This window comes from Pipistrellus hanaki, assembly GCF_964339955.1.
Source record: "Pipistrellus hanaki genome assembly, chromosome: 8".
In the NCBI taxonomy this organism is placed as follows: Eukaryota; Metazoa; Chordata; class Mammalia; order Chiroptera; family Vespertilionidae; genus Pipistrellus; species Pipistrellus hanaki.
The window spans coordinates 50,366,589-50,391,954 of NC_140510.1; the positions used below are offsets into that span (position 1 = coordinate 50,366,589).

The 25,366-nt window shown below is 42.5% G+C and overlaps 2 protein-coding genes across 4 annotated transcripts in view; one reads left to right on the forward strand and one right to left on the reverse strand.

Moving 5' to 3' along the window:
- Positions 1-50: 50 nt before the first annotated feature.
- Positions 51-11,204, reverse strand: FKBP7 (FKBP prolyl isomerase 7). Of its 2 annotated transcripts, none has more exons than XM_084892558.1 (4): positions 10,892-11,204; positions 9,022-9,173; positions 3,473-3,603; positions 51-373 (listed from the first exon to the last, which is right to left on the reverse strand). In XM_084892558.1, exons 1-4 carry the CDS (start codon positions 11,179-11,181, stop codon positions 212-214), a joined length of 735 nt encoding a protein of 244 aa, XP_084748684.1. In that variant the 5' UTR covers positions 11,182-11,204; the 3' UTR covers positions 51-211. The 2 variants fall into 2 exon arrangements, with proteins under 2 accessions (XP_084748684.1, XP_084748683.1); XM_084892557.1 differs by having other exon boundaries at positions 3,473-3,606; positions 10,892-11,203.
- A 2,018-nt stretch (positions 11,205-13,222) lies between these two features.
- Positions 13,223-25,366, forward strand: part of PLEKHA3 (pleckstrin homology domain containing A3) — a 28,197-nt gene continuing 16,053 nt past the window's right edge. The window contains exons 1-4 of one of the 2 annotated variants that reach the window (XM_084891923.1): positions 13,224-13,609; positions 14,374-14,467; positions 17,456-17,572; positions 21,497-21,652. In XM_084891923.1, coding sequence (XP_084748049.1) covers positions 17,551-17,572; positions 21,497-21,652 — 178 coding nt within the window. In that variant the 5' untranslated portion in view covers positions 13,224-13,609; positions 14,374-14,467; positions 17,456-17,550. Of the gene's footprint in view, positions 13,610-14,373; positions 14,468-17,455; positions 17,573-21,496; positions 21,653-25,366 lie in introns of both variants that reach the window. The other variant, XM_084891922.1, reaches the window with a different exon arrangement.

Below are 25,366 nucleotides of genomic sequence, written 5' to 3' on the forward strand. Positions count from 1 at the left end.
CCACTGGGACACAGGTCAGTTTCATGGTTCTGCAACTCATGTTCACAGAATTAGATTTGCAACATAGCCTCACATTTATTCCAAACTTACATGTATTGAGATCAAAATATGTCCTCATCGGGTAAAGTAGAAAATACAACTTGGAGAAAGTAACCTTGTTTTATATATAAAGTACAGTAAGTAGCTAAGAAAATTGAGAAATAAAAATATGCTATAGTTCATCATGTTGATATACATTGTATTCCTTGGGAGAAATGAAGCCATCACCATCATGGTCATTCTTCTTAAAAATATCTTCTAGAACTGCATTCTGATATGACTTGTCACGTGGCTTATCATCTTTTTCAAAGTCCTTTTTCAGGTACTGATCTATCTGGAGGGCCAAAATAACATTTCATTAGTAAGAAGAAATCACAATACATTTCTAGTAACTTTGAAGAAATGTTTCATAAAGAAACTCACAAGGAAGAATGCTTATAATAAGTGAAATAAAAAATTTAAAAAGCTGTTTGAGGTTTTATTTTTTTAATCTTGGAAGCAATTCTCTGAAGAGAAACCAATCTTCCCTTGGAGTTATAGATGGTCAGTGGTATATGTTCAAAGATTGATATATAAATTGAATTTTGTTGAAACTAAATGCTTTCTAATAATTTATACTGTCCACATTACCAAAGGAAATTCACTAAAGATTTCCATAAATTATTTCATCTATTTACTTTCCATTAATGAATAAAATACAAATTGGTGTTTCTATGATCTCTAAAATTAATAAATGTGCTGCATAATCAATAAAACCAACCACAGGTTTTAAAATATAATTTTTTAAATTGTTCTATGCTTCTATATCTCCTCCAAATCTGCAAACTACAACAATCTCTCAAATAATAACGTCAAATAAAGAACAGGAATTCTGAAATATTTCCTTTTCTCTATATAATATGATATTTCCCCAAGCAAAGACATTATTATAAACACTGCCTAACACAGCAGCTACTAGCCATAGCCAACTACTAAGCACCTGAAGTGTGATTAAATAAAAATGAGATATGCTACTTGAGGATAAAATACACAAAAAATTTTGAAGGTAATAAAAATATCTTGGTAATTTTTATATTGATTTAATGTAAAATGGTAATATTTTAGATATCCTGAGTCAAACAAAACATATTAAAATTAATTTCACCTGTTTCTTTTTTTTTTTTTTTTTAAAGATGCGGTGGAACTCAATTATATTTCCATTAGAAAGAGCTGATATGTAATAACTGAAGAAATCAATGCACAATGATCTAGAAATAATGTTCAACTGAGCATTGTAGAGGCAAGAGTATACGTAAAGGCTAAAGTTGAACCCTGAGAGGTTTTTAGCAATCCATATCCCAAACTCAATCCTTGGACTCTAGTTAGAATGACTAATGGATCTTATTTATTTTTAAAGTTCTCAAAGTGGGACTTTGGTCCTATATGATGAAGATACATTTTCTTCCCAGTGATCCTTAGAAAACCTCTGTAGATATAAAGAATTTTAAATAGCATAAAATATTCCTCAGTTTCTAAATAAATGAAATATATTTTCCTCATCAATGTTGGTGACTATACAAATGTACTTTTCTAATCCACTGCAGTGAAGAGGTACAAAAAGGCAGTGCATAATTTTGCTGGCAATGGGATCCATACTATTTCCACTTTGTAATTTATTAAAAACACTGTATTCCTCCACTCCCCCACCTGACTTATACTGAATAAATAACTGACTAAATCTTTCTGAAGATGAAGGAAAGTAGTTTATTTTAGTTCATGTTTGAAATCTAGGCTCTGCCATGTACCGCTTGTGTAGGCTTAGATACATAATTTAACCTCTCTGCACCTCAGTTTTGTCATCTGTTAAAGGAAGGAATCAATAAAAATATATTTGAAAAAAAAGGAAGAAAATATAATCTATACTGTAGGATTGATGTGAAGATTAGAGTCATGTTTACAAGTGTCAAGGATAGATAGCAATTGTTATGAAAATCAAACATGTTAAAATCACTTTTACCTATCTAGTGATAATGCAGTTAATCCCTGATACCCAAGAATGTAGGCAAATCTGGGCAAAATGTAGGTAAACATGTCTCTATTTTGGACATTCTCTATTTTTTTTCCAGAAAAAAACTAAAGATCCCCTAAGGTCTACTGAATATTCATACTGAAGAACATATCTGTTGGTGTACAAGTGATATTGAGTGGTCTGTGTGCACAGGCTGAGCTCCTGAGTACTATGTGAATTCATCTGCAGTTGCTGTTCATTCTAAAAAGGGTGATGAGCCCTAACTTGTTTGGCTCAGTGGATAGAGCGTAGGTCTGCAGACTGAAGGGTACCAGGTTCGATTCTGGTCAAGGGCATGTACCTTGCTTGCAGGAACATCCCCAGTAGGGCGTGTGCAGGAGACAGCTGATTGCTGTTTCTCTCTCATCGATGTTTTTAACTCTCTATCCCTTGCCCTTCGTCTCTGTGAAAAATCAATAAAATATATATTTTAAAAATAAATAAAAAGGGTGATGAGTTGACAGAAAGTATTGTACTGGGAACAGTTTGCCACACCTCTAATGGCTACACTTAAGGAAAGGGGCATGTTCTCCTTCTCTTATCCCTCTTCTGTTATTGATCAACCAAAGAGCTTCAGGAAAAAGTCCTTACTAAGATCTTGGAGGAGGTAGTAGAATTAGGGTGGGCAAACCATTGAAGGAGGAAGAGAAAAAGAAACAGAAAAAGGTCATACACATACACACACACACACACACACACACACACACACACGTTTTTTACAGAGAAGAAGGGAGAGGGTTAAAGAGTTAGAAACATCGATGAGAGAGAAACATCAATCAGCAGCCTCGTGCATACACCCTACTGGGACCTTTCAGTCCGCAGGCCGACGCTCTACCCACTGAGCCAAACCGGTTTCGGCTTTGGCTAGCTTTTTCCATAACCTCATGTAATCCTCACAGTCCTATGAGGTGGGAATTATTTGCCCTGTTAGACATTCCTATAGTGCTGCTTAAAAGAGATCTGCTCCTGTAGTCCAGTTGCTGGAAATGCCTCCTAAAGATTAGTATGGTATTGCAATGACCCTCTTGTATTTGCCCTGTTAGACATTCCTATAGTGCTGCTTAAAAGAGATCTGCTCCTGTAGTCCAGTTGCTGGAAATGCCTCCTAAAGATTATTAGGTATGGTATTGCAATGACCCTCCCGCGATGATTTGCACGGAGAGCACTGAACAGAATGCTCTGAAACTGAACCAGAATGACTAAGTTTTGTCTTGAAAAAGCTCATTTTCTTCTTGGAGCTCCGATTTTTTATAACCAGCTCTTATATTAAAAGCTAAGTAATCAGTCCTTACTAAGTAAAAGTAAAAAAAAATAAGAGTTGTAACAAAAATGCACTTAGAGTATGTTAAAAAATCAGGCTGTACACATGAAATCTGTTTGAATTACCTCAGCCTTGGAGAGTTGCCTGTCATTGTCTGTGTCTATCTGCTTAAAGGTTTCAATACTTCGTGGTCCTTTGGTCACAGCATAAAGTTCAATCTCAAAAAGCAATGTTGCATCAGGTGGAATCTTGCCTTCTGCTAAAAATATAAATTTTTAACAGTTTAACTTACATGAAGATAATGTTCAAATATTTATTCATAAATAGCCATTACAGCATTATGATTATACTATTTTATATCTATAAAAATTGTGCTCTAAATATTTTTTGGAAATTTTTTACAAATGTTTTTAAACCAAGTCAGTTCTAAGAACTTAGGGGACCATTATTCCATAATTAAACAAAAATGAATATAAATAATATAATTTTTATTAATATACCCATCATTTTAAAGGAGAGAGCTAGTTCAGAGAAGAAATACCTGGGCAGAAAAATCTCAAAGCATAGATCAGTAATCTTTTAGAAAATGATTTTATATAGTTATTTGGGAGCATAAATAAAACATATATATCAATCTATTTGTCTTTCAAATTCTGTATAGATATTAAAAATAAAGTATAATGACAGAGTAAACCAGTAACAGTTTTATGAAGAAATTTCTAAACACAACAAAAAAAATTAAGTATTAAGTTGAACAGATCTCCTTAATAAAGTTAATCTATTAACTGATATCACAGATGATTTTCGAGCCTGGCACCCCGGCTAGAAGCCGCCCGGAACACCAAATTGGCCAATGAGGGGAGAGGCGGGGCACCGAGACGGCCTAGGTCGCCAAATGGGCCCACCACAGCCACTGAGTGGGCCTGGCCAAGCTAGCCTGGAGCATTTGACTTCATAGGAGATCTGGTGGAGCCCGCGATGATTTGCACGGAGAGCACTGATATCACAGGTGATTTTAGTATGTAGGCTTTGGCTATTTCAGATGTTCATTTCATAAAAATAACCTTTAAAAATGACTTGGGAGGGCATGTTTGGGAATGGGGGGTGGGGTGGGGATTGGTAAGGTATTTACACATATAATATCTTTTTAAAAATATATATTTTATTGATTTTTTACAGAGAGGAAGGGAGAGAGAGATAGAGAGCTAGAAATGTCGATGAGAGAGAAACATCGACCAGCTGTCTCTTGCACACACCCTACCGGGGATGTGCCCGCAACCAATGTACATGCCCTTGACCGGAATTGAACCTGGGACCTTTCAGTCCGCAGACCAACGCTCTACCACTGAGCCAAACCGGTTTGGGCACATATAATATTTTAATAAAAAAACAAAAGAAAAAAAAAAACTTGTTCTGCTTTTAAAAAAAAAATGACTTGGTAAGAGGCAGTGAGTGGTTTGTATCACTGGTATATTCCTAGAGACTCTCAGAACGCCTGATTCTTATCACTCAACTATTTGTTGAATGAATGCCAACTACCCTTTATTTTTAAAATGGCTAATTTTGTTCTTTTAAGAAAACAGTAATTTCTTTAATAAAAAAAACAAAACCCCAGAGAATTCTTGTTAAAGTGCTTATATGTATATTCCAAAGAATTTGAAAGTTACAGCCACAAGGAGAGATCATCATTAGTCATCTCAAAGCCAGGACATAGAACAATCTTCTTGTGCATCACGTGACTAATGTGACCATCCCAACCAAAGCAGCACCTGTTACCCGATTTTAGAGTAAAAGAGCTAGAGACTGACTCAATGATCACTTTTTAAAACCCATTCCTCTTCCATCCAGTTACGATCTTCTTATAACAAAACAATAATTAAAAACAAATTCCAAATGCAAATTCAAATTTCCTAAGAAAAAATATTACAGGTTCAAGTTTCTGAACAATTCTACTATAAACATAGAAAATATTGCCAATTCTTCTTTTCTCTTGCAAAAAACTATAGCATAAAGAAGAGAAATGTGCATTTGCTACAGAGTTACTTGTATTTAGAGAAGTAGATCAAAGACATAGGAGTTAATGTGAAGAATCTATACATACCACATGTACTGTTAATTAAAGAACAGACAAGCCACATGCATTTCAAGACATGCAGGGGTGTGCTGCGACATGAGGCAAGGACATTGCGCAGAAGAGAGACTTCTTCAAGTACTCCCTAAAACAAAGTTATAACTTACGTTAGTTCTTAATCACTTATTTTTAAAAGCTTATTTCATCAAGAAGTTTTGTTAAGCAGTTACTTATGGTCTACACTGCAACTTTTAAAATAATCTAATCCGAGCTATTATCGTGCAGGTAAACTTTCAGTGAATTACATTCTAAACAACACACACGTTTGTTTGGGCCTCGGTTCCTCTCTGTGTAAAATGGAAGTGTTGGTGGTATTACTAGTGAAATTCATTCTTTTTATATATTTTTGGAGACACTTCAAATTGAATATGAACCAACTTCAAGTCAAATTTCCACATCTCCACAGCAAGGGTTTTTGGTTTAATAGTAGGTTAGGCAGCTGGCTTAGTCATTCATGCATAAATTAGTTTACACAAAAGATAAACTAAGCAGCCATTTGCCTTAAGGTAACAGGACACTAGATAACATCTATTGATGAGGGGTGTGGGTGTAGGCTGATAGGGAAGCAGGTGCTTTGGCAGTAGGCGGAATGTGGAGGCATCTGATGGGAAAACACAAGAAAGGGAAACTGGAAATGAGATTAAAGAGACTGACAAACTTCGCCTGTTATCGTGTTGCCTAGAATTGGCTTCAACCTTTGGCAACATTTTTAGGACAAGTATTGCATTCACTTTTATTTATCTTCAATTTTTTTACTTCTCTTCTTGTTTCCTCTACAATTAAAAATAGAATATACAGCACTGGCTAGTTTGGCTCAGTGGATAGAGCGTCAGCCTGCAAACCAAAGGGTCCCAGGTTCAATTCTGGTCAAAGGCACATGCCTGATTGCAGGCTCGGTCCAACATGCAGGAGGCAGCCAATCAATGGATCCCTCTCATCATTTATGTTTCTGTCTCTCTCTTCCTCTCTGAGACCAATAAAAATATATTAAAAAATAAAAATAGAATATACAAATTATGGTTCAGTGGCAGCTATTTTGTTGGGACCAAATGATTGGTAAATAGCATTGAAAATGAAGCTGTAGTTATCTGAAACTGTCTCTTGAGAAATTTTAAGTCTGAATGGGTCTGACTCGCACCACTAACCTCCCTCCAATCCAGTTTGGAGCAGTGATCCTTGCTCTTGCTGGGAAGAAGAGGCGAGGGAATCACTACTCTTAATGAGAAAACCAACAGCCTCAAAGAAGGCATGATATTTTAATGAAATATTTGGAAGTTAATGACAATATTTTATTGGAGAAAATTAATCTTTAATTACTTTAATTATATACTTAATAATTCAAAGAGGTGGAGTTACCAAGGACTCTAAACAGAATGAAGAGGCTTTAAAGATTCTTTAACATCCTTACACAGCAGTAGGAAGCAAAGACTTAATTGAGAATAAAATACCAAAACTGTCCCTCTGACAGACTGCCCATTTCTAAAATTTATCTATTCGCTCCGCTTTTAATTTTAGTGTTTTTTATTTTATTTTTTAAAAATAAATATATGCACATGGTGAAAAATTTAAACAGTACAATATATTACAGAATGAGAAGAAATCTCCTCTCCCTTGACCCTCAGGCCTCCTTCCCAGGACCACTTAATGTCATCGGATTATCTGTGTATCTTTCCAGATAGCGTCTACCTAGATTAGGGGTGTCGAACTCAATCAGAGAAGGGGCCAAAATCTAAAATCCAGCCTAAATCGCGGGCCGAATGGTTTACTGAACAGTCATAAACTGACAATGTCATAAACTGACAGCGGAGTGCAGTGATGACAGCGCGGTGCGGGCCACATTGCAAGGCCTGGCGGGCTGGATTTGGCCCGCGGGCCTTGTGTTTGACACATGTGACCTAGATACATGATACATATGAGAGATTCTGCCTTGTACATATAAGCTCATTGAGGATAAAAAATCGTTTCTGCATTGTATACAGCTTCTTTTTACTGGCTGAATCCATTTCATAAGTATACCATGATTTATTTAACTGATTTCCTACTGATGGATACTAAGGTAGTTTCCAGTCTTTTGCTACCAAAAAGACTGCAATGAACGTTCTTTTACATATACTTTTATGCACATTCATGGTAATGGAACTACTGGGTCAGAGAAAATATGCATTTTAAATTTAGATAGAAATTGCTATAGAGTTACAATGATTTACATTCCCAGTAATAATGCACGAGCCTACTGTTTTTTCCATATCTTTGTCAACTTTTATGTCATTGCAGATTAGAAAAGACATAAAATGGGACTCCCTTTTGTTTTAATTTCACCTTCTTTAATTATGAATAAAATTCAGTATTCTCACAAATGTAAAGGTTATTTGTATTTTTTGTTGTTACTAGTGGGCCACTTGTTTATAAACTTGTGTATTCCTAAGGGTAGGTCATTTTTATTATTTGTTATTAGGAGTCTTCATATATATTGCAAACATTTTTCCTATTTTATTGCCTTAACTAGATTTATAGATCTCACTCTCGGATTTAAAAATAGGTAAGATATTAGCAGTTCAGTTCTTTCACATTTCAAGTTTTCTCCTAAATTCGGGTAATAGTGACTGACAGTTATTTTAGATGTTCTTTTTACCATGTTCCAGTGCAATCCTTTTACTCCAAAATCATATGTTTCAGTTTCCAGGTTTTATGATTTGACTTTGGTACTGCTTACCCAAAGGTACATGCCATTTACATTTATATTAAAAACAAATAACATTATGCTAAAAACAAATATGACAAAGGTAGAGCTTATAGAATATACATGATCATTAGGAGAACTAACACTATGTGGGAAGAACAACTCTGGCCAGAGATCTGTATTTGAACAATGTTGTATTTTCTTTATATGTAAAAACAGCAGGCTGGCTGGACTGGATTAGATACAGCTAAAGTTTGTTGTACCCTTTAGTTCTGTAATTATTTCCTCTATAATTTTAAAATTTTATTTGAACTTTTTGAGAGATTGAAATATTTTAATTCAATTTTATGTAACATGAAATTTACCAATATAACCATTTTAAGTATACACTTCAGTAGTGTTAACTGTATTCACATTGTTGTACAACCATCTCCAGAACTATTTCATCTTGCGAAACTGAAACTCTATACCCATTAAACAACAATTCCCTATTCCACCCTCTCTCCAGGCTTTGACCTCCACCCTCTCCTTTGGTCTCAATGAATGTGACTACTCTTGGTATGTAGTTAAAGTGGAATCATATAGCATTAGTCTTTTGATGATTAGCTTATTTCACTTAGCATAATGTACTCAAGGTTCATCCATGTTACAGCATGTGGCAGAATTTCCTTCCCCTTTTACGGATGTATAATATTCCATTGTGTGTAAATACCACATTTTGTTTCTCCATTTATCTGTTAAAGAACACGTGTTATTCCTTTGTGTGTGTGTGTGTGTGTGTGTGTGTGTGTGATTAGTGCTGCTAAGAACATGGTGTACAAATATCTCTCTTAGACCGAGGAATAAATATTAAAGCATCTTACCATAGCCTTCCTTTCCATAAGCAAATGAAGGGGGTATTATCACTTTTCGCTTCTCTCCAGGGCACATATCCATCATGGCAATGTCTAGGCCTTTTATGACTTGCCCAACACCAAGAACAAACCATTTGGGATGGCCTTCATGTTGTGTCCGGCTATAATAAAAAGCAACATTTAGGTAAGCTGATTTCAAGAAAAATAAAATCAAACTAAAATGAAATCAAACCCAGCATCCTGGCTGGGTGGTTCAGTGGGCTATAGCATTGTTCCTCTGTACGCCAAAAAGGTTGCGAGTTCAATACTGGTTGGGGAGATAAAGGAGGCAACCGATCCATGATTCTCTCCCACATTGATGTTTCTCTCTCTCTCTTCCTCGTGATCTAAAAATTAATAAATATATATCCTTGGATGAAGATTAAAAAAATACAGCTGGGCATTTAGTTATATTAAAATTGGATCCTCTTTAACCATCTCTTTCCCCGTACTATCACTCACTCTGAATCCCCTGGTGGAGTGTTTGGCTCAAACTTACCTCATAATAGCCCGAATGAGGTATGATTTGTCATCTCATTTTCTTTTTGTTGTTTTTATAAAAACTACTCAACAGTTAACGTGTGTTTTTTTTTAAATATATTTTATTGAGTTTTTACAGAGAGGATGAGAGAGGGATAGAAAGCTAGAAACATCGATGAGAGAGAATCATCAATCAGCTGCCTCTTGCACACCCCCTACTGGGGATGTGCCTGCAACCAAGGTACATGCCCTTGACAGGAATCGAACCCCGGACCTTTCAGTTCGGAGACCGTCGCTCTATCCACTGAGCCAAACCGGTTTCGGCAACAGTTAACGTTTTTAATGGGTCTTCTGCCCCTACCTAGCTGCATGACTTGTCTAAATAATACATTTAACATGGTTGGATTTGTCCTAAAAAATGATGGTGTTTTAGCCACATAAATATTTTAAAGTTATTTAAAATTTGTACCCTTTCTTCTTAAGTTTCTCTAGTTTCCTCTAAATAGGAAGAACTAAGTTTTCCCAGTTCCTATTTTTATAGGTAATAGTACAGATGAAGAAAAGACATTCTCCCTCTGAGTAGTAAGCCTTTAATTAAATCAGAGTAAGCAGTCATGGGATGAGGAGTCAGGCGGAGGACTCAGAGCCCAGAAGTCCTCAGGGAAAGTTGCTGTGTGTTTTCCTGACAGTTGGAAAGTGGCCCCATCGCCTGTAAATATGGTGCTTCTGAAGGCCAGACAGAATCCCTTAAACTACCCTATCTGACCCTCTGTCAAGACACTCCCGCTGGCAAAGGAAAAGTGTGAACATCCTTACAAACAGTGCCTTGACTTACTTCTCTAAGTCCCAAGGGTAGTGGGAATGGTCGGCTGTGTGGGGGGACATCGTGTATTTATTTTTAATTGCTTCAGAGAGAGGAAAGGAGAGGGAGAGAGATAGAAACATCAATGATGAGAGAGAATCATTGATCAGCTGCCTCCTACATGCCCCCTACTGAAGATGGAGCCTGCAGCCGCATCCTGGGCTTTTGCCCTGCAGGAACTGAATCTTGACCTCCTACTTCATGGGTGGCGGCTCAACTACTGAGTCACACCAGCAGGGCCATAGTGTCTTTTTTGATAATTTCTTGGTCCAACATTTTTAATAACTTAGAAAAGTAATATTCAGCTTAATAGAGAACGACTGCATCTAGTCTGATTCCCCCCTTAGGAATGAAAATCTCAACTCTTACTGTTAAAAAACAAGAACCAACCAATCCACCCACCCACCCACCCACCAACCAATTAAGCTTCTGCATCCTGGAGGGAGGCTGGATTCCACACCTCCACTGGGCGTGACAGCTGCTCGCTGCATGTCCTACCTGCAGTAGAACTTCGTGCCATCTTTGGCCAGGTAGCCGTCATAATGGGCATTTAGCAGGTCTCCCTTCTTGCTGGTCTTAGAACAGTTTTCTGGACGATGCACAACTTCTATTTTCACCTCCTCCGTGCGCCCCTCTTCCTTTTGCCCCCGGGCAGCGAAAATGCCCCACGCGCAGAAGAAAACTGTTAATCTGAACAAGAGATGCATGGTTCCTGGCGCTGGTCCCCTCCCGCGTGTCACTCGCGTCCCGTGGCCCCGGGGCAGCTGAGTTCCGACGCGTGGCAGCATTATCCTACGTCACAAAGGGGGGCGGGGCGGCGCGGGGCCCCGCCCCTTCACCCCGCACCCCGCAGCCCCTGCTGGAGCGTGGAATTGTGCCCGTCGGAGGCGGGCGGCCGCGCTCCGGTACCCAGCGCCTGGCTGGCTGTCATCAGTCTCCAAGGCAACGCTGATCGCTTGCACCGCTTCCCGCCGGCTCCGCTGGTTTTGCGGCCGGTTTCCTCGGGGTTCGTGTGGCAACGCTAGCATTTCCTAAAATGAAACCCGTAAAGGACGAAAGAAACAGCCCCGGGTGGGGTGTAGTCAGAGGGTATGGTTGTCATTTCTGGGCATAACAGGCTTTTCTGCAGACCCCTAGAGAGCTAGCGGGCATGTGTGGGGTGTGTGTGTGTGTGGTGGGGGGTGGGCAGGGGTGTATTCCGGGGTGTCCTGGAAGGCTCAGGCTAAGCCGCACTCACCCCGAAGGCCTCCGGGTCTGGAGCAAACCCGCTCCCAGCCCAGGGCGGACCCCAGCATCCTTCACTGCGGCGAGTTTGCGTTACTTCCTCCCATCCCTGGGGCCGCCCCTGATTTCAGGGCTTAGAGAGGCGCACAGTGTCACTTTTCCTACCAACTCTGCCAGATGGGGAACTATTCACATCAGACGAGGAGAGAATGAGGTACAGAGGTCCCCTCTTTTCTCTCAGACCCGTTATCCTGCGGGGACAGATGTGTTCCAAGCCCCGGTGCATGTCTGAAAGCAGGCTAGAATTGAACCCTACATATATATATTTCCATATAATCCAAACCTATGATAAAGCTTAATTAATAAATTGAGCACAGTAAGAGATTAATAATTTATAATAAGACAACGACAGACTGTAATAAAAGTTATGTGAATGTGATCTCTCTCTGGAAATATCTTGTTGTCCTGAACCACAGCCTGGATGTGCTGGACAGAGACGGCTCATGGTTTGGCAGGAGGGAGGTGGTCAGCAGATTTCATCAGGCTGCTCGGAACAGGCCCGCAGCTGAAAACGTATGAGCTGTTCATTTCTGGGATTTTCCATCTAATATTTTCAGCCCGTGGTTGGCCTCTGGTAGCTGAAACCACAGGAAGTGGAAATCCAACTCCCGAAAGGGGAGGACTTCCTGTCCCTTCAGTGCTGGGCGCTTTGTTCCCACCTCACAGCCCGTGTGCAGGAGGGATTCGGTGACGCCGGATCCAAAGCCAGCCTCACCCCTCAGCATTTCAGAATTGAGGAATGTTCAAACACACAGAAAAAGCTGAATTTCACTATCACCATGGCCATCCCACTACCCATCTCTGTATCCATTCATCAATCCCCCTTATTTCCAAATGAATATCCAAAGGCCTTTTACCAGAAAGGCTAAGGCCTAGATCAGGTCCTGGACGGGGCGATGTTTTTGAATCCACGTCGGTGATGCTGAGAAAAGCCACAACCCTGAGCACCTTACATCCGCTTTGCGGAAACCCTGCAAAATCCCATCCACCTGGAAATTATTGTCCATTCTGTAAGATGATGATCCTTTCCAAACAGGATTTTTAAAAATCCTAAAAGCTAGGGGGAAAGCCCCCCCCCATTTTTAGTAAAACAAACTCCAAACTGATTCCCCGTTTTCTCTTCTACATGTGGCTGTCTAAGGTTGTTTGCTGATGACGTTCCTTGATGAGTTGTTTGCTGATGACTCTTCTCTGGAACCCATGGCCACTCCTGGCCGCGGATTCTCAGCGGCCCCCCGCCTCCCGGGACATAGCGGGTTGGACCCTCTGAAGGTGAGGACACGATGAAACATAAATAGGAAATCTTTTATTTTCTTGGGACCCCCCCCCCTCCTCCCAAACAACAACAACAACAAAAACAACCACCGGAAGGACCGGAGGCTCAGTTATTAAAGCCTGAGGGCGGCCCGGGGAGCCAGCCGAGGGCCGAGGGGGGACGGAGCGGAGCAGGCGGCGGCGGCGGCGGAGCCCGGGGCGCGGCGGGCCGAGCGGGCGCGCCGCCGGGGAGGGGTTTCCCGGGCCGCCCGGCCCCTTTCAACCAGGAAGTGAAAGCGACGCCGGGGTCAATGCCAGCAGCGGGGAGCCTGGGGGCCGGGAGGGCGGGCGGCGCGGAGGCCGGGCCCGGCGCGGAGGGCGCAGCACGCGAGCGGGAGGCCGGCCCGCGGGTCCGATCGCCGCCGCCGCCGCCACGAGGCAGGCCGCCCGGGGATGTGTGAGCCCGCGGCCCGCGGGGCCCGAGCTGCGCGCGGCGGCCGGCGCCCCGGCCTCTGAGGCCGCCACCGGCGCGGGCGGGCGGGCGGAGGGGCCGGGGCCGGAGCGGCGGTCCGGCTGCGCGCCTTCCCCATCGCCGCGGCCGGCGGGCCAGGAGGATGCGCGGCGCCGGGCCCTGAAGCATGGAGGGCGTCCTGTACAAGTGGACCAACTATCTCACAGGTCTGCGCCCGGGCGCCCGGGGCGGCGGGCGGCAGCGGGCTGGGCCGGGCCGGGCCGGCGGCGGGGCGGGCAGGCCGGGGGCTCCGGCGCCGGGTGCCCGCCCGCCCGCCCGCGGGGACCCTCCGCGCACGGACCCTTCAGATTCTCGGGCTTCAACCCTGTCTGTGTCCCCGTGAGAGCTCCGCCGGCCTCTGCCAGGAGACGGCTCCAGAAGGCGCACCTTCCGGACGGTGGGAGGTGCACCTGATGGACCCCCACCCACCTCCTGGCCGGTGCAGGGATCCTGGCTCCTCCTGTAGCTCCAAGAGCAATAATGGCCCTGGCTCCCCAGGTGCTGCTGCAATCTCTGTCCTCATCCGCACGCCGCTCAGCATATTGTTACTAGAGTGGTCAGGGTATAAGACCAGAATGCGCCCCTTAAGATCAAGATTTGATTTTAAGAAATGTTTTCTATGCATCACCCCTCCCCCTCCCTCCATTTCCAAAGCAACACGGTTTATTTGAATAGCTCTCTTGTTGAAGTTTGGACATAGAAGCATTATTTGGGAAGCTGTCCCTGCATAATGATCTCCTAGAGGTTGGTTGTCAATGAGATAGCCTTGTTTTGGATATCAGGTAAGTGTGAGAAATCGTGGAAGATACAGAAGTGCAACGTACAGAAGTGGAGGAGGCAAGTCAGTTTCACTCATGAAGTGCGTTGCAAGGAAGAACTCCAAAGAGTGAGGTGTTTTTTTTTTTTGGTTTGTTTGTTTTGTTTTTTGTAGAAAGGAGTCCACAGGGAGGGCCCTTTGCCATGACATCAACAACCTGGCGTATTAAGAGTCTGAATTCTAGTCCCATCTCTGCCATCATCCAAGAGTAAGAATAGTTACTTATTCTCTCAGGAGCTCAATCCAAGGCCAGGCCGATCAAATAGTTTCTCCTGAAGATGCCTTCTAGTCCAGAATTCTATGATCTCACCAAATCAGAGGAAGGGGAATGGGTTTTAAATAAAGATTAAGTAGCAAACATTTTTTGGTCCATTGTGACAGGCCAATCTTGACTTGTTGCCCCCTTATTCACTCTGCCAGAAGTATTAAGCCTTAGTTATTGTGTGGTACACTTGTGCCCACCTGACTTTGCTCACAATCTGCACATAAACATTTTGAGACATAAGCACTGAGCTACAGTTGTCCATCTTTTTATTTTATTTTATTGATTACAATGCTACTGCCAGATTTATAGCAGCAAATGCTTTATCATTTATGATGGATGTTTTGTTCACACTAAAATGTCAGTTTGTTTCTATAAACATTTTAATAGGAAACATTTAAAAAGGAAATATTAAGCATTTTCATTCTGTTTAATTGAGATATTGTATTAACTTTAAGACAGTAGCTTCTGTGGTTAGCTATGCAAATGGTCATCTCATTGCAGATGTTTATAAGCACAGTGTCTTGGGAAGTCTTTTGGAGAAACTGCTTAATGCATAGCACAGAGCAATGGGTGATTCCTGAGATGAGTCATAATTTATTCTTGTGTCAAAATGTGGTCTTTTATAGCACTGAGCACCAGCTGGTTAAGGTTTTAACCACTTGTGCTTAAGGTTTCAGTCATTGCTGAGCATTTAAATTAACTGCTATATGTACTTGTAGAAGCTCGATAAAATTACATCTTTTGGAAGAATTCCCTTTTTAAAATTTAAATTGGGCTCGATGGAATGCTGATTATTAATTTTAGTTCATTGTAAGTCAGAAGGATGAATAGCTGCTCATACTAAGGGATCTTTTAAAGAACCAGTTCAGTGAGAACCCTTTGTAGAGAATAAGGATTTCAGTAACAGTTGGTAGTTTGAGACAAAAAGAATGTGTGTGTGTGTGTTTTTAAAATAATTTAAAAGAGAGAATACCTATGAGTCTTTTTCACAGATGTAGCTCTCTACTTCATAAATGTGTGAATCAATTAGAGATGTTTTATTAAGTATTTCTTCAAAAAGGTGTGAAGAGAAAGAGGAATCTTCAATTAATTAACCATGCCTACTTTTGAAGTTGTTATTAATTTTAAGTGAATCCTTTTTCTCAGTGTTTGTTTCAAAGACATTGAGTCACAATATTGCAAGCTTACAGAATCACACAGGGCCTGGGGTGGAGTGTATTTTCACACTGCTTATAATTTGTTTGCCAAGGTGAATTAGTGCCTGGAAAGATAATGTTTTTATTATTTCTGTGTATGTTTAATACAACATATTCATGAATATACTCCTTACCTATACTCATGGATAACATGCCCTATCTCACTTTTCTGGTACTTAATCATTCATTCAATCAGTCACTTGAGCAATAAATATAGTTTTTTGTTACCCTGTTTCCCTGAAAATAAGACAGTGTCTTATATTAGTTTTTGCTCCCAAAGAAGCGCTAGATCTTATTTTCAGGGGATGTCTTATTTTTCCATGCGCTAGGTCTTATTTTCGGAGGATGTCTTATTTTCGGGGAAACACGGTAGTACCTGTCTGTACCAGGCACTATTCTAGGGAGATGCTGGGAATGCAGTGATGAATAAGATAAAGTTCATGTGCCAAAAGAACTTACTTTCTAATTTGCTTGGCCTCATTAGGGAATATAGTGTTTCATAAAAATAATTATCCAAGCATTAAAACTTTTTTGGGGGCTATCCCTCGCTCTGAACTGTATTATGACATTCCCTGCTGTGAAATTTAACCTTTTTATGATGACTCAGCATTGTCATTTCAAAAGTGTTACAGGTAAAAGTTTTTGGCTGGGTATATATCCTGGGTCTATATAGGATGAAGAACAACTTCCCCCATCTGTCATTATCTTAGTACTATTTGACCCTGGAAAAATGGAATTGAGTAATTATATAGCAGGCTATGTCCAAACTGAGCAGGCTGAAGTGTCATTTAATAGTCACAGAAAGAACAGGGACAGTCCCATTGCCTCCTACAAGGTCACCATGCTACTAAGCAGTGAACTGTTAAAAATTAGTAGCATGCTTAATAAGATTTCAGGGAACACTGAGTTTGGCTTGTAAGAGTGGGAGCTGAGCTTTGAGGAAGGTCATTATTCTCATCCCCAACTTCTTGTTAGTGATAGCTGTGTGCTCTAGTCTCTGAATAAATACTAATTAAACGAATGATTGTAGTTTCTAGCATTTCTGCCAGAGCTGTGCAGCGGCAGAGCAAGGAGAGAGGGGTGGGTGGGAACCACGCTCACCACAGGGTGTGCAGCTTCTGTGTAAGAGACAGATTCATCCAGCAGCACTTACTGTATGCAAGGGAGCTTGCTTTGGAAACATAAGAGAGGGGAAGGTCACATTGTAGAATTAGAGAACTAGGTGGCAACTAAGGGGGTCTTCTTGTTCAGTCCACTCTCCAGACTTGGTGTTTTTGATATTTAATGAAATGAAGAGATTTGTAGTCCCGGTTATCCAACTAAAGAATTGTAATAGAGCTTGGTCTAGAATCCAGGTCTTCTGTTTCCCCCGTTCTTCCCCCCATTATATCATAACTAAACTCTCTTCCCTTTGGAAGAAGGGGACATTTATATCGCACCCAGGGGAGGGGTGTATTTGAGGATGGGCCTATGGGTTGTTAATGAGAAAGTAGTGAGCCAGAATAAAGGTATCACCCCCCATATTTATGCTGATCGAGACATTTCCTCAGAAATCTCTCCCAACAAAGTAGAGATTGATGCCAGAACATTTTGGGCAGGGCTTGTCATTTAAAAAAATTCATTATCGACTGGTATTTTAGAGCCAGTAAATAACATGGATGGTAAGTTTTGAAACCAGTTTTCTATGTGATGAAAGTAAATTTTCATTAACTTTTCATTATTTATGATTCTGTAGGTTGGCAGCCTCGTTGGTTTGTTCTAGATAATGGAATATTGTCCTACTATGATTCACAAGATGATGTTTGCAAAGGCAGCAAAGGAAGTATAAAGATGGCAGTTTGTGAAATTAAAGGTAAGTGAATAAATGGAATTAGAGGAAGTTAGGTAAAGGTAAGTAAAGGGTTCTGCAGCATACTCCAAAAATGGGAAAAAAGCATTTCTAACTAAGTAGGGGTCTTCTAATACCACTTATTTCCTTAGCATTCAGGAGTGGCACTTAGCATTGTTAAGCATAGTTTTGATGTTTCTGTCTATGAACATACTTTGAATTGAATTTTAAAGTACTAGTGCACATCTTCCAATATGGACTTGAAAAATAATTTCTTGTGGATGCCACTTATGTGTCCATGCTGAGTCTACAAGTGTTCTCTTCATTCTCGTAAAATGGCATTGTGAAGATCGAAAGCTGAATTCTAAAGCTCTGTAGGTTTCTGATAAAGTGTTAAGTCAGGGTCATAAAATGGTTCTAGGCCTAATCGAAGATAAGCTCTTCTGAGTAATAGAGATGTTTTTCTTTTCTTTACTTTTTGGTGATCTTTAGAGTTTTAGGGAATACTGGTCAGGGATATTGTAGGAAGCCCCTCTATTGGAATTTGATGTTTTTCCTATGGTTAGGCTGGGGTTATGGGTTTTAGGAGGAAAGTCACAGAGGTACAGTGCCATTCTCATCATATCAAGAGTGGGTCCTGTCAACATGACATGTCACTCTAAATGTTAACCCTGACCACCTGGCAGAGGCAGAGTTTGTCAGATCTCTCAACTGTCAAGTTACCCTCCCCCCTTCCATATTGTGTTCTTCTGAAATGGAGGAAATAAAGCAATAAATGCTGTAATTTTCATGAAGAAACATTTTATGGACCATTGATTCTTTTGTATGTGTGTTTGGGATGTGTAGGATGGAGGTAGGTAGGTAGGAGAGATCAAGCAGAATGATAGTGAGAAGTATTGAATTCTTTAAGAGAATTGAAGGAAAAATGAGCTCTAGAAGAGTGAATGTTAAACTCCTTCAGAGAATCACGGCTATATAAGATATAGAATCACCAGTCTGGTGTATTGTTACTTGCATAATCCCTGAAATATGTGGGATTAATTTTGCTTTTTTATTTTACTTTTTATAAATTTTACAAGAAAAGAACATTCAAAGCATAAGTTTTTATCTTTTTAAAGTGTGATGGTTTTAACTCATCTCATTCCCCAGATTCATTTCCAAATGAGATTTGATGAGAATTAGAAATCAAACTACCTTCAAAGTTTAAAAATTTGCCAACTTTGAGGATTTTAAAATACTATTAGTGGCAGAATTCTAAGGCAATTCCAAATGTTTTTTAGCCATGGCATCATTTTTGTTCCATTGTTTTCTCTTTAAAGTAATCAGGTTGTTGAAGAATAATATACTCATAGAAAAGGGCACAAATCTTAAGTACTCAATTTAAAGAATGTTTACAAAGTGTACATGCTTGTGTAACCACCACCCAGATCAAGAATTAGAATATTATCCTCATCCCAAATGCTGGGAAATTATTATGTCCCCTCTGCTCCTAATTCCTCTAAAAGGTAACTATTAATCTGACTTTATCACCACGAATAGGTTTTTAGGACATTTATAAATCAGTATTTTCTTCTGTGTCTGGCTTCTTTCTTTTTTCAAACATTTTTATTGATTTTTTCTTTTTTTTTTTTTGAGAGAGAGAGAAGAAGGGAAAGGGAGAGAAACATTGATGAGAAAGAACATTGATTGACTGTCTCCTATAGGTTTCTTCAATCCATAATGATGTTGAGTATTTTTTTCAGATATAATTAGCCATTTGAATATCCTTGTTTGAAGTCCCTTTTCAGTTCTTTGGCCCAATTTCTAAACTGGACTATTTTTCATGTTGATCTGTAAGAGTTCTTTATATAATCTGATGATTTTTTTAATATTGCAAAGGTATTCTTTCACTCTGTAGTTTGCATATTATTCTGTTAATAATATCTTTTGATGAACACATGTTAATTTTAATAAAGTCCGGTTTATTAGTTTTGTTATTAGAAATTTTTATGTTCCACTAAAGAAATCCTCTGTTACCTTCTTGAAGCTTTAATGTTTTACTATTTATATCTAGGTTTATATTAGGTCTGTGACTGGCTTAAATTTTATTTTTATATATGGTCTCAGGTAGGGGTCAAGATTCATTGTTTTTTACCCTCCGATGGCTGAGCACAACTTATTGAAAAGAGTAACCTTTCACCCACTGCACTGCAGGGACATCTTTGTCACAAAGTGAGTGACCATGTCTGTGTGGATAGGTCTTTTTCTGGACTACCTTTTGTCTCACTTATAATTGGTTCTTTACATTTCATTTTACATCTTAGAATCCGTTTGTAAATCTCCACAAATATTTGTTGGAATTTTGATTGGAATTGCATTGAATCTTTATATCAATTTGGGGAGGATTATATTCTTGACAATATTGAATCTTTTGATCCATTAATGTGGTATATTTCTATATTTAATTAGGGTTTTAATTTCTCTCAATGTTTTGCGGTGTTACATATAGAGGTCTCGTCCATGTTTCCTAGAATTTGGTGTATTAGAAGCATTATTCTTAACTTTGTTGCTTTCTCAGGTGACTGCTTGACTGATACATCAATTCTGGTATATTTAAAAATGAGTCATCTTTACTTTAGTTTCATTTTTGTGGAAACATCATCGGAAATTAAAACATTATTTTCTTTTAAGGTAGCTATTGATTTTTTCCCCCCTAGTAATTAGCAAGTAGCAAAAAAGAATTATCCTTGGAGCTTTGGGATTTCAATAATTTTACCCCAGACTAGAAATCTTTTGTACCTATGATTGATCATTTGTCCATTCATGAATATCATTACTTGGTGATATAACACAATGCTTCATTTAGCCTGTCTCCTGATATTCTCAGTATATACTATATTTAGTTTCTCATCTAGAACTTTTCTCATGCAGCTTTTCTGTTTCAGTTTTAAGCCAATCCTGCTGTCATCAAATCCTTCTTCTTAAAACCTTTTTTATTTTCTGTCTCTTCTTATCTTTCTCTCATTATAATTACACATGAAGTCTCTGTATCAAGGAGTTCAACATTTAGATGTCTTGATTATTTTTAGTGTGTCAGTTTGGTTCCTTGGTTAAATTATCACCTCTATTAAAGCAAAGACTTTTTTTTCCTCTTGCTCTATCTTCCCTATCATCACTGCTCTGAGCTGAGTAAATAACGTGTTTCCCCGAAAATAAGACCTACTTACAGGTTTCCTTCTGAGTGAAATATAAGGCATCCCCCGAAAATAAGACCTAGCGCATCTTTGGGAGCAAAAATTAATATAAGACACTGTCTTACTTTCGGGGAAACAGGGTACTTGTGATTAATGGCAATCTAAGACAAATTTAGTCTTATAAGAGTTAGGATTGACTCAGCATAATTCTTGATGAGCTCTCTTTTGTCAGAGCATCAAGGTGGGCTGTGTAGGAGAAGAGAAGGAGGATGGAGGGGAAAAGATCTTCAAAATACTCTTGCCTTCCTAGTGATTATGATGTGCCCATTACTTGAGGACAATATGGCCATAGTTAACATTTGTTGTGCTTCATCTATATGCCAGGCACTACCTAGGCTTGGGGGATACCAAAACACAGACTCTGCTTTCAAAGAACTCAGTAAAAACTGAGTGATAAGTTAATAATGGATGTGTATTTAGGGTAGTCCAGTTGGCCCTAAGGGAGGGAGTTCTTTGTTCTCACTTCTCAGTACATATTATATTTAGTAGTTAATATATGTGTTTTCTCTTTTGCCTGGCACCACTGCCAGCTGGGGTAGACGTGAGAATGGCAGTTTGGGGGGTAGCCCCTTAGGGAGCAGCACTGCCTGCATCTTAAGTCATAGTTTGTGGTTTTAAGTGTCTGAAACATCTAATACTGTATAAGAGTGATGCTTTGATTCTCCCCAACTTACTTAATTCCATGACTGTATTTCTCCTTTGTTCATCATCATAGTCCATTCAGCAGACAACACAAGAATGGAATTAATCATTCCAGGAGAGCAGCATTTCTACATGAAGGCGGTCAATGCAGCTGAAAGACAAAGGTGGCTGGTTGCTCTGGGGAGCTCCAAAGCCTGTTTGACTGACACAAGGACTAAAAAAGAAAAAGGTAACTTCCTTTGCAGTAAGAATATTTTCTTAAACACAAATATAAATTATCATTTCACTTGTAGTAATTTATCCCAAAGACATAATCAGAAATGTAGAAGATTTATGTGCATAGATATTCATCAAAAAAATATTGTAGCCCTAGCTGGTTTGGCTCAGTGGGTAGAACATCAGCCTGCGGACTGAAGGGTTCTGGTTCAATTCTGGTCAAGGGCACATGCCTGGGTTGGGGACTCGCAGTAGGGGGCATTTGGGAAGCAGCAGATCAATGATTCTCTCTCATCATTGATGTTTCTATCTCTTTCTCTCCCTCTCATTTCCTCTGTAAAATAAAAAAAACAAAAAACTGTAAACAATGCAAAGGTTTGAATTCAGGGGAATGGTTCAGTAAACTGTATAGTGCTTACATAAGCTGATATATAGGCAGTAAAATGTTTACAAGGAATTTTAATGATGTGAGGCAATGCCTAAGCTTAAATAATAATTGAAAAAAACAGGATTCAACATTATATATTCATTCATTGGACAGGTCAGCAAAGATAGGTAAGAACTGATAAAGTTATTACCTTTAGAAAGGGAATTTGTGGGAAGAAGACTCACTTTTCACTGTATACCTTTTGACTTCATTATGTACATATATTATCAACTTAAAAGGACTAAATAAAAATCAAAAGCAAGGCAAATAACTTATGGTATTCAATTATATGCAGATATAATGTGAAAATAACAATAGTATTTATATCTTGGTAGCGAGATTATAGTTGTTCAATTTTTCTTTTCTATATTTTTGATTTTCCAAAATTCTTCATTGACCTTATATTACTTTTTTTTTTTTATTTTTTTTATTTTTTATTTTTTTTTATTTTTTTTAAATCAATCTTTATTGTTCATATTATTACAAAGGTTCCTCATTTCTTCCCCCCTCCACCAGGTTCCCACCCCACCCTCTGCCCCCTCCCCATCCCCCATTGTCCTCATCCATAGGTGCACAGTTTATGTTCAGTCTCTTCCTCCCTCCCTTTCCCCGATAGTAAATCCCTTTTCAGATAGTAAATCTGTTACTTAGCATTTTCTCATATCAATAATACCTCCACATGCCCAATGATACACTTCACACAAAAGACATTTTCAAATAGGTCAACCAGCCTCATCCAGGCCCCACCCAAGGCACTCACAGATCAACACCCCAGCGCTATACTAACTCAACACATCCAGATCTAAGCCTTAATCACTTGATTCAGCAGACCCTCAAGTTCCCGCAAAAGTTTCCAGCCATGTCTGAGAGGCAGCCGTGGGCAGGTACAGGCGAGGAGCGAGCTGTTTCGGGCCTGGCTGCTCCGGGCCTGGCCTCTGTTGCTCTGGTTCGTTCCACAACCAGCTGCTCCGGGTCTGGTCACTGCCGCTCCCGACCTAGTTGCTCTGGACTTGGCTGCTGCTGCTCCGGACCTGGCCGCACCCGACCCAGCTGCTCTGGGCCCGGTTGCTCCGGTCCCGGCCGCTCCGGGCCAGGCCGCTCCCAGCCTGTCAGCCGCTGCTCCGGGCCTGGCCGCTCCCAGCCTGGCAGCCACTGCTCCTGGCCTGGCCGCACCAGACCCGGCTGCTCCGGGCCTGGCCGCTCCCAGCCTGGCAGCTGCTGCTCCGGGCCTGGCCGCTCCCAGCCTGGCAGCCGTTGCTCCTGGCCTGGCCGCACCAGACCCGGCTGCTCCGGGCCTGGCCGCTCCCAGCCTGGCAGTCGCTGCTCCGGGCCTGGCCTCTGTTGCTCTGGTTCGTTCCACAACCAGCTGCTCCGGGTCTGGTCACTGCCGCTCCCAACCTAGTTGCTCTGGACTTGGCTGTTGCTGCTACAGGCCTGGCCGCACCCGACCCGGCTGCTCTGGGACCGGTTGCTTCGGTCCCGGCCGCTCCGGGCCAGGCCGCTCCCAGCCTGTCAGCCGCTGCTCCGGGCCTGGCCGCTCCCAGCCTGGCAGCCACTGCTCCTGGCCTGGCCGCACCAGACCCGGCTGCTCCGGGCCTGGCCGCTCCCAGCCTGGCAGTCGCTGCTCCGGGCCTGGCCGCTGGCAGCCGTTGCTCCTGGCCTGGCCGCACCAGACCCGGCTGCTCCGGGCCTGGCCGCTCCCAGCCTGGCAGTCGCTGCTCCGGGCCTGGCCGCACCAGACCCGGCTGCTCCGGGCCTGGCCGCTCCCAGCCTGGCAGCTGCTGCTCCGGGCCTGGCCGCTCCCAGCCTGGCAGCCGTTGCTCCTGGCCTGGCCGCACCAGACCCGGCTGCTCCGGGCCTGGCCGCTCCCAGCCTGGCAGCTGCTGCTCCGGGCCTGGCCGCTCCCAGCCTCGCAGCCGCTGCTCCGGGCCTGGCCACACCAGTCCCGGTTGCTCCGGGCCTGGCCGCTCCCAGCCTGGCAGCCGCTTTTCCAGGCCTGGCCACTCCCAGCCTGGCAGCCACTGCTCCTGGCCTGGCCGCACCAGACCCGGCTGCTCCGGGCCTGGCCGCTCCAAGCCTGGCAGCCGCTGCTCCAGGCCTGGCCGCTCCCAGCCTGGCAGCCACTGCTCCTGGCCTGGCCGCACCAGACTCGGCTGCTCCGGGCCTGGCCGCTCCCAGCCTGGCAGCTGCTGCTCCGGGCCTGGCTGCTCCCAGCCTGGCAGCCACTGCTCCTGGCCTGGCCGCACCAGACCCGGCTGCTCCGGGCCTGGCCGCTCCCAGCCTGGCAGCTGCTGCTCCGGGCCTGGCCGCACCAGACCCGGCTGCTCCGGGCCTGGCCGCTCCCAGCCTGGCAGCTGTTGCTCTGGGCCTGGCTGCTCCCAGCCTGGCAGCCGCTGCTCCGGGCCTGGCCACACCAGACCCGGCTGCTCCGGACCTGGCTGCTCCCAGCCTGGCAGCTGCTGCTCCGGGCCTGGCCGCTCCTAGCCTGGCAGCCGCTGCTCCAGGCCTGGCCACACCAGACCCAGCTGCTCCGGGCCTGGCCGCTCCCAGCCTGGCTGCCGCTGCTCCGGGCCTGGCCGCACCCGACCCGGCTGCTCCGAGCCTGGCCGCTCCCAGCCTGGATGCTCCGTGCTTGGCTACTGCTGTTCTGGGCCTGGCTGCTCCCAACCCGGCTGCTCTGGACCGGGCTTCTCCGGGCCCAGCCACTCCGTGTCTGGGTGTTCCTGGACTGGCCACCCTGGGCTTGGCCGCCTCTGCCTCAGGCCTGGCTGCCACTGCCCCAGGTCTGGCTGCTCCAGTGCTGGCCGTTGATGCTCTTGTTCTGGCTGCTGCTGCTCTGGGGCCTGGCCACTGCTGCTCCAGGCCCAGCTGCCACTGCCTTGTGCCTGGCCACTCTAGGCCTGGTCGCCGCTGTTCCAACATTCTGTCCCTTTTTTCTCTTTTTTTTTTTTCTTTTTTAAAAAAAAACAAAACACATTTATGTTGCAATGTTGGCTGGTGCGTTGAGTTCTGACTTAGTCTTTGATTTTTCAAGATCTTCTTTGTATTCTTTCTTAAGTAATTTTACTATCATTTGCTCTCACTTGATTTCTTCACATTGAGAACTTCTTTGGTTTCTTCCTCCTTGTCCTGGGAGCTCAGCAGGTTGGCCTGTGGCACCCCTTTGTTCTCCGCGGGCTCCCACGCTGCTCCAGCCTGTTGCCGGGGTCGGCGCCGCCCAGGAAGCAGCCCCCGTCCTTGGCTCCGTTGCCAGCGCTCAGCAGTCGAAGGCTCAGGGGCACCCCCCCCACTGGGGGCCCC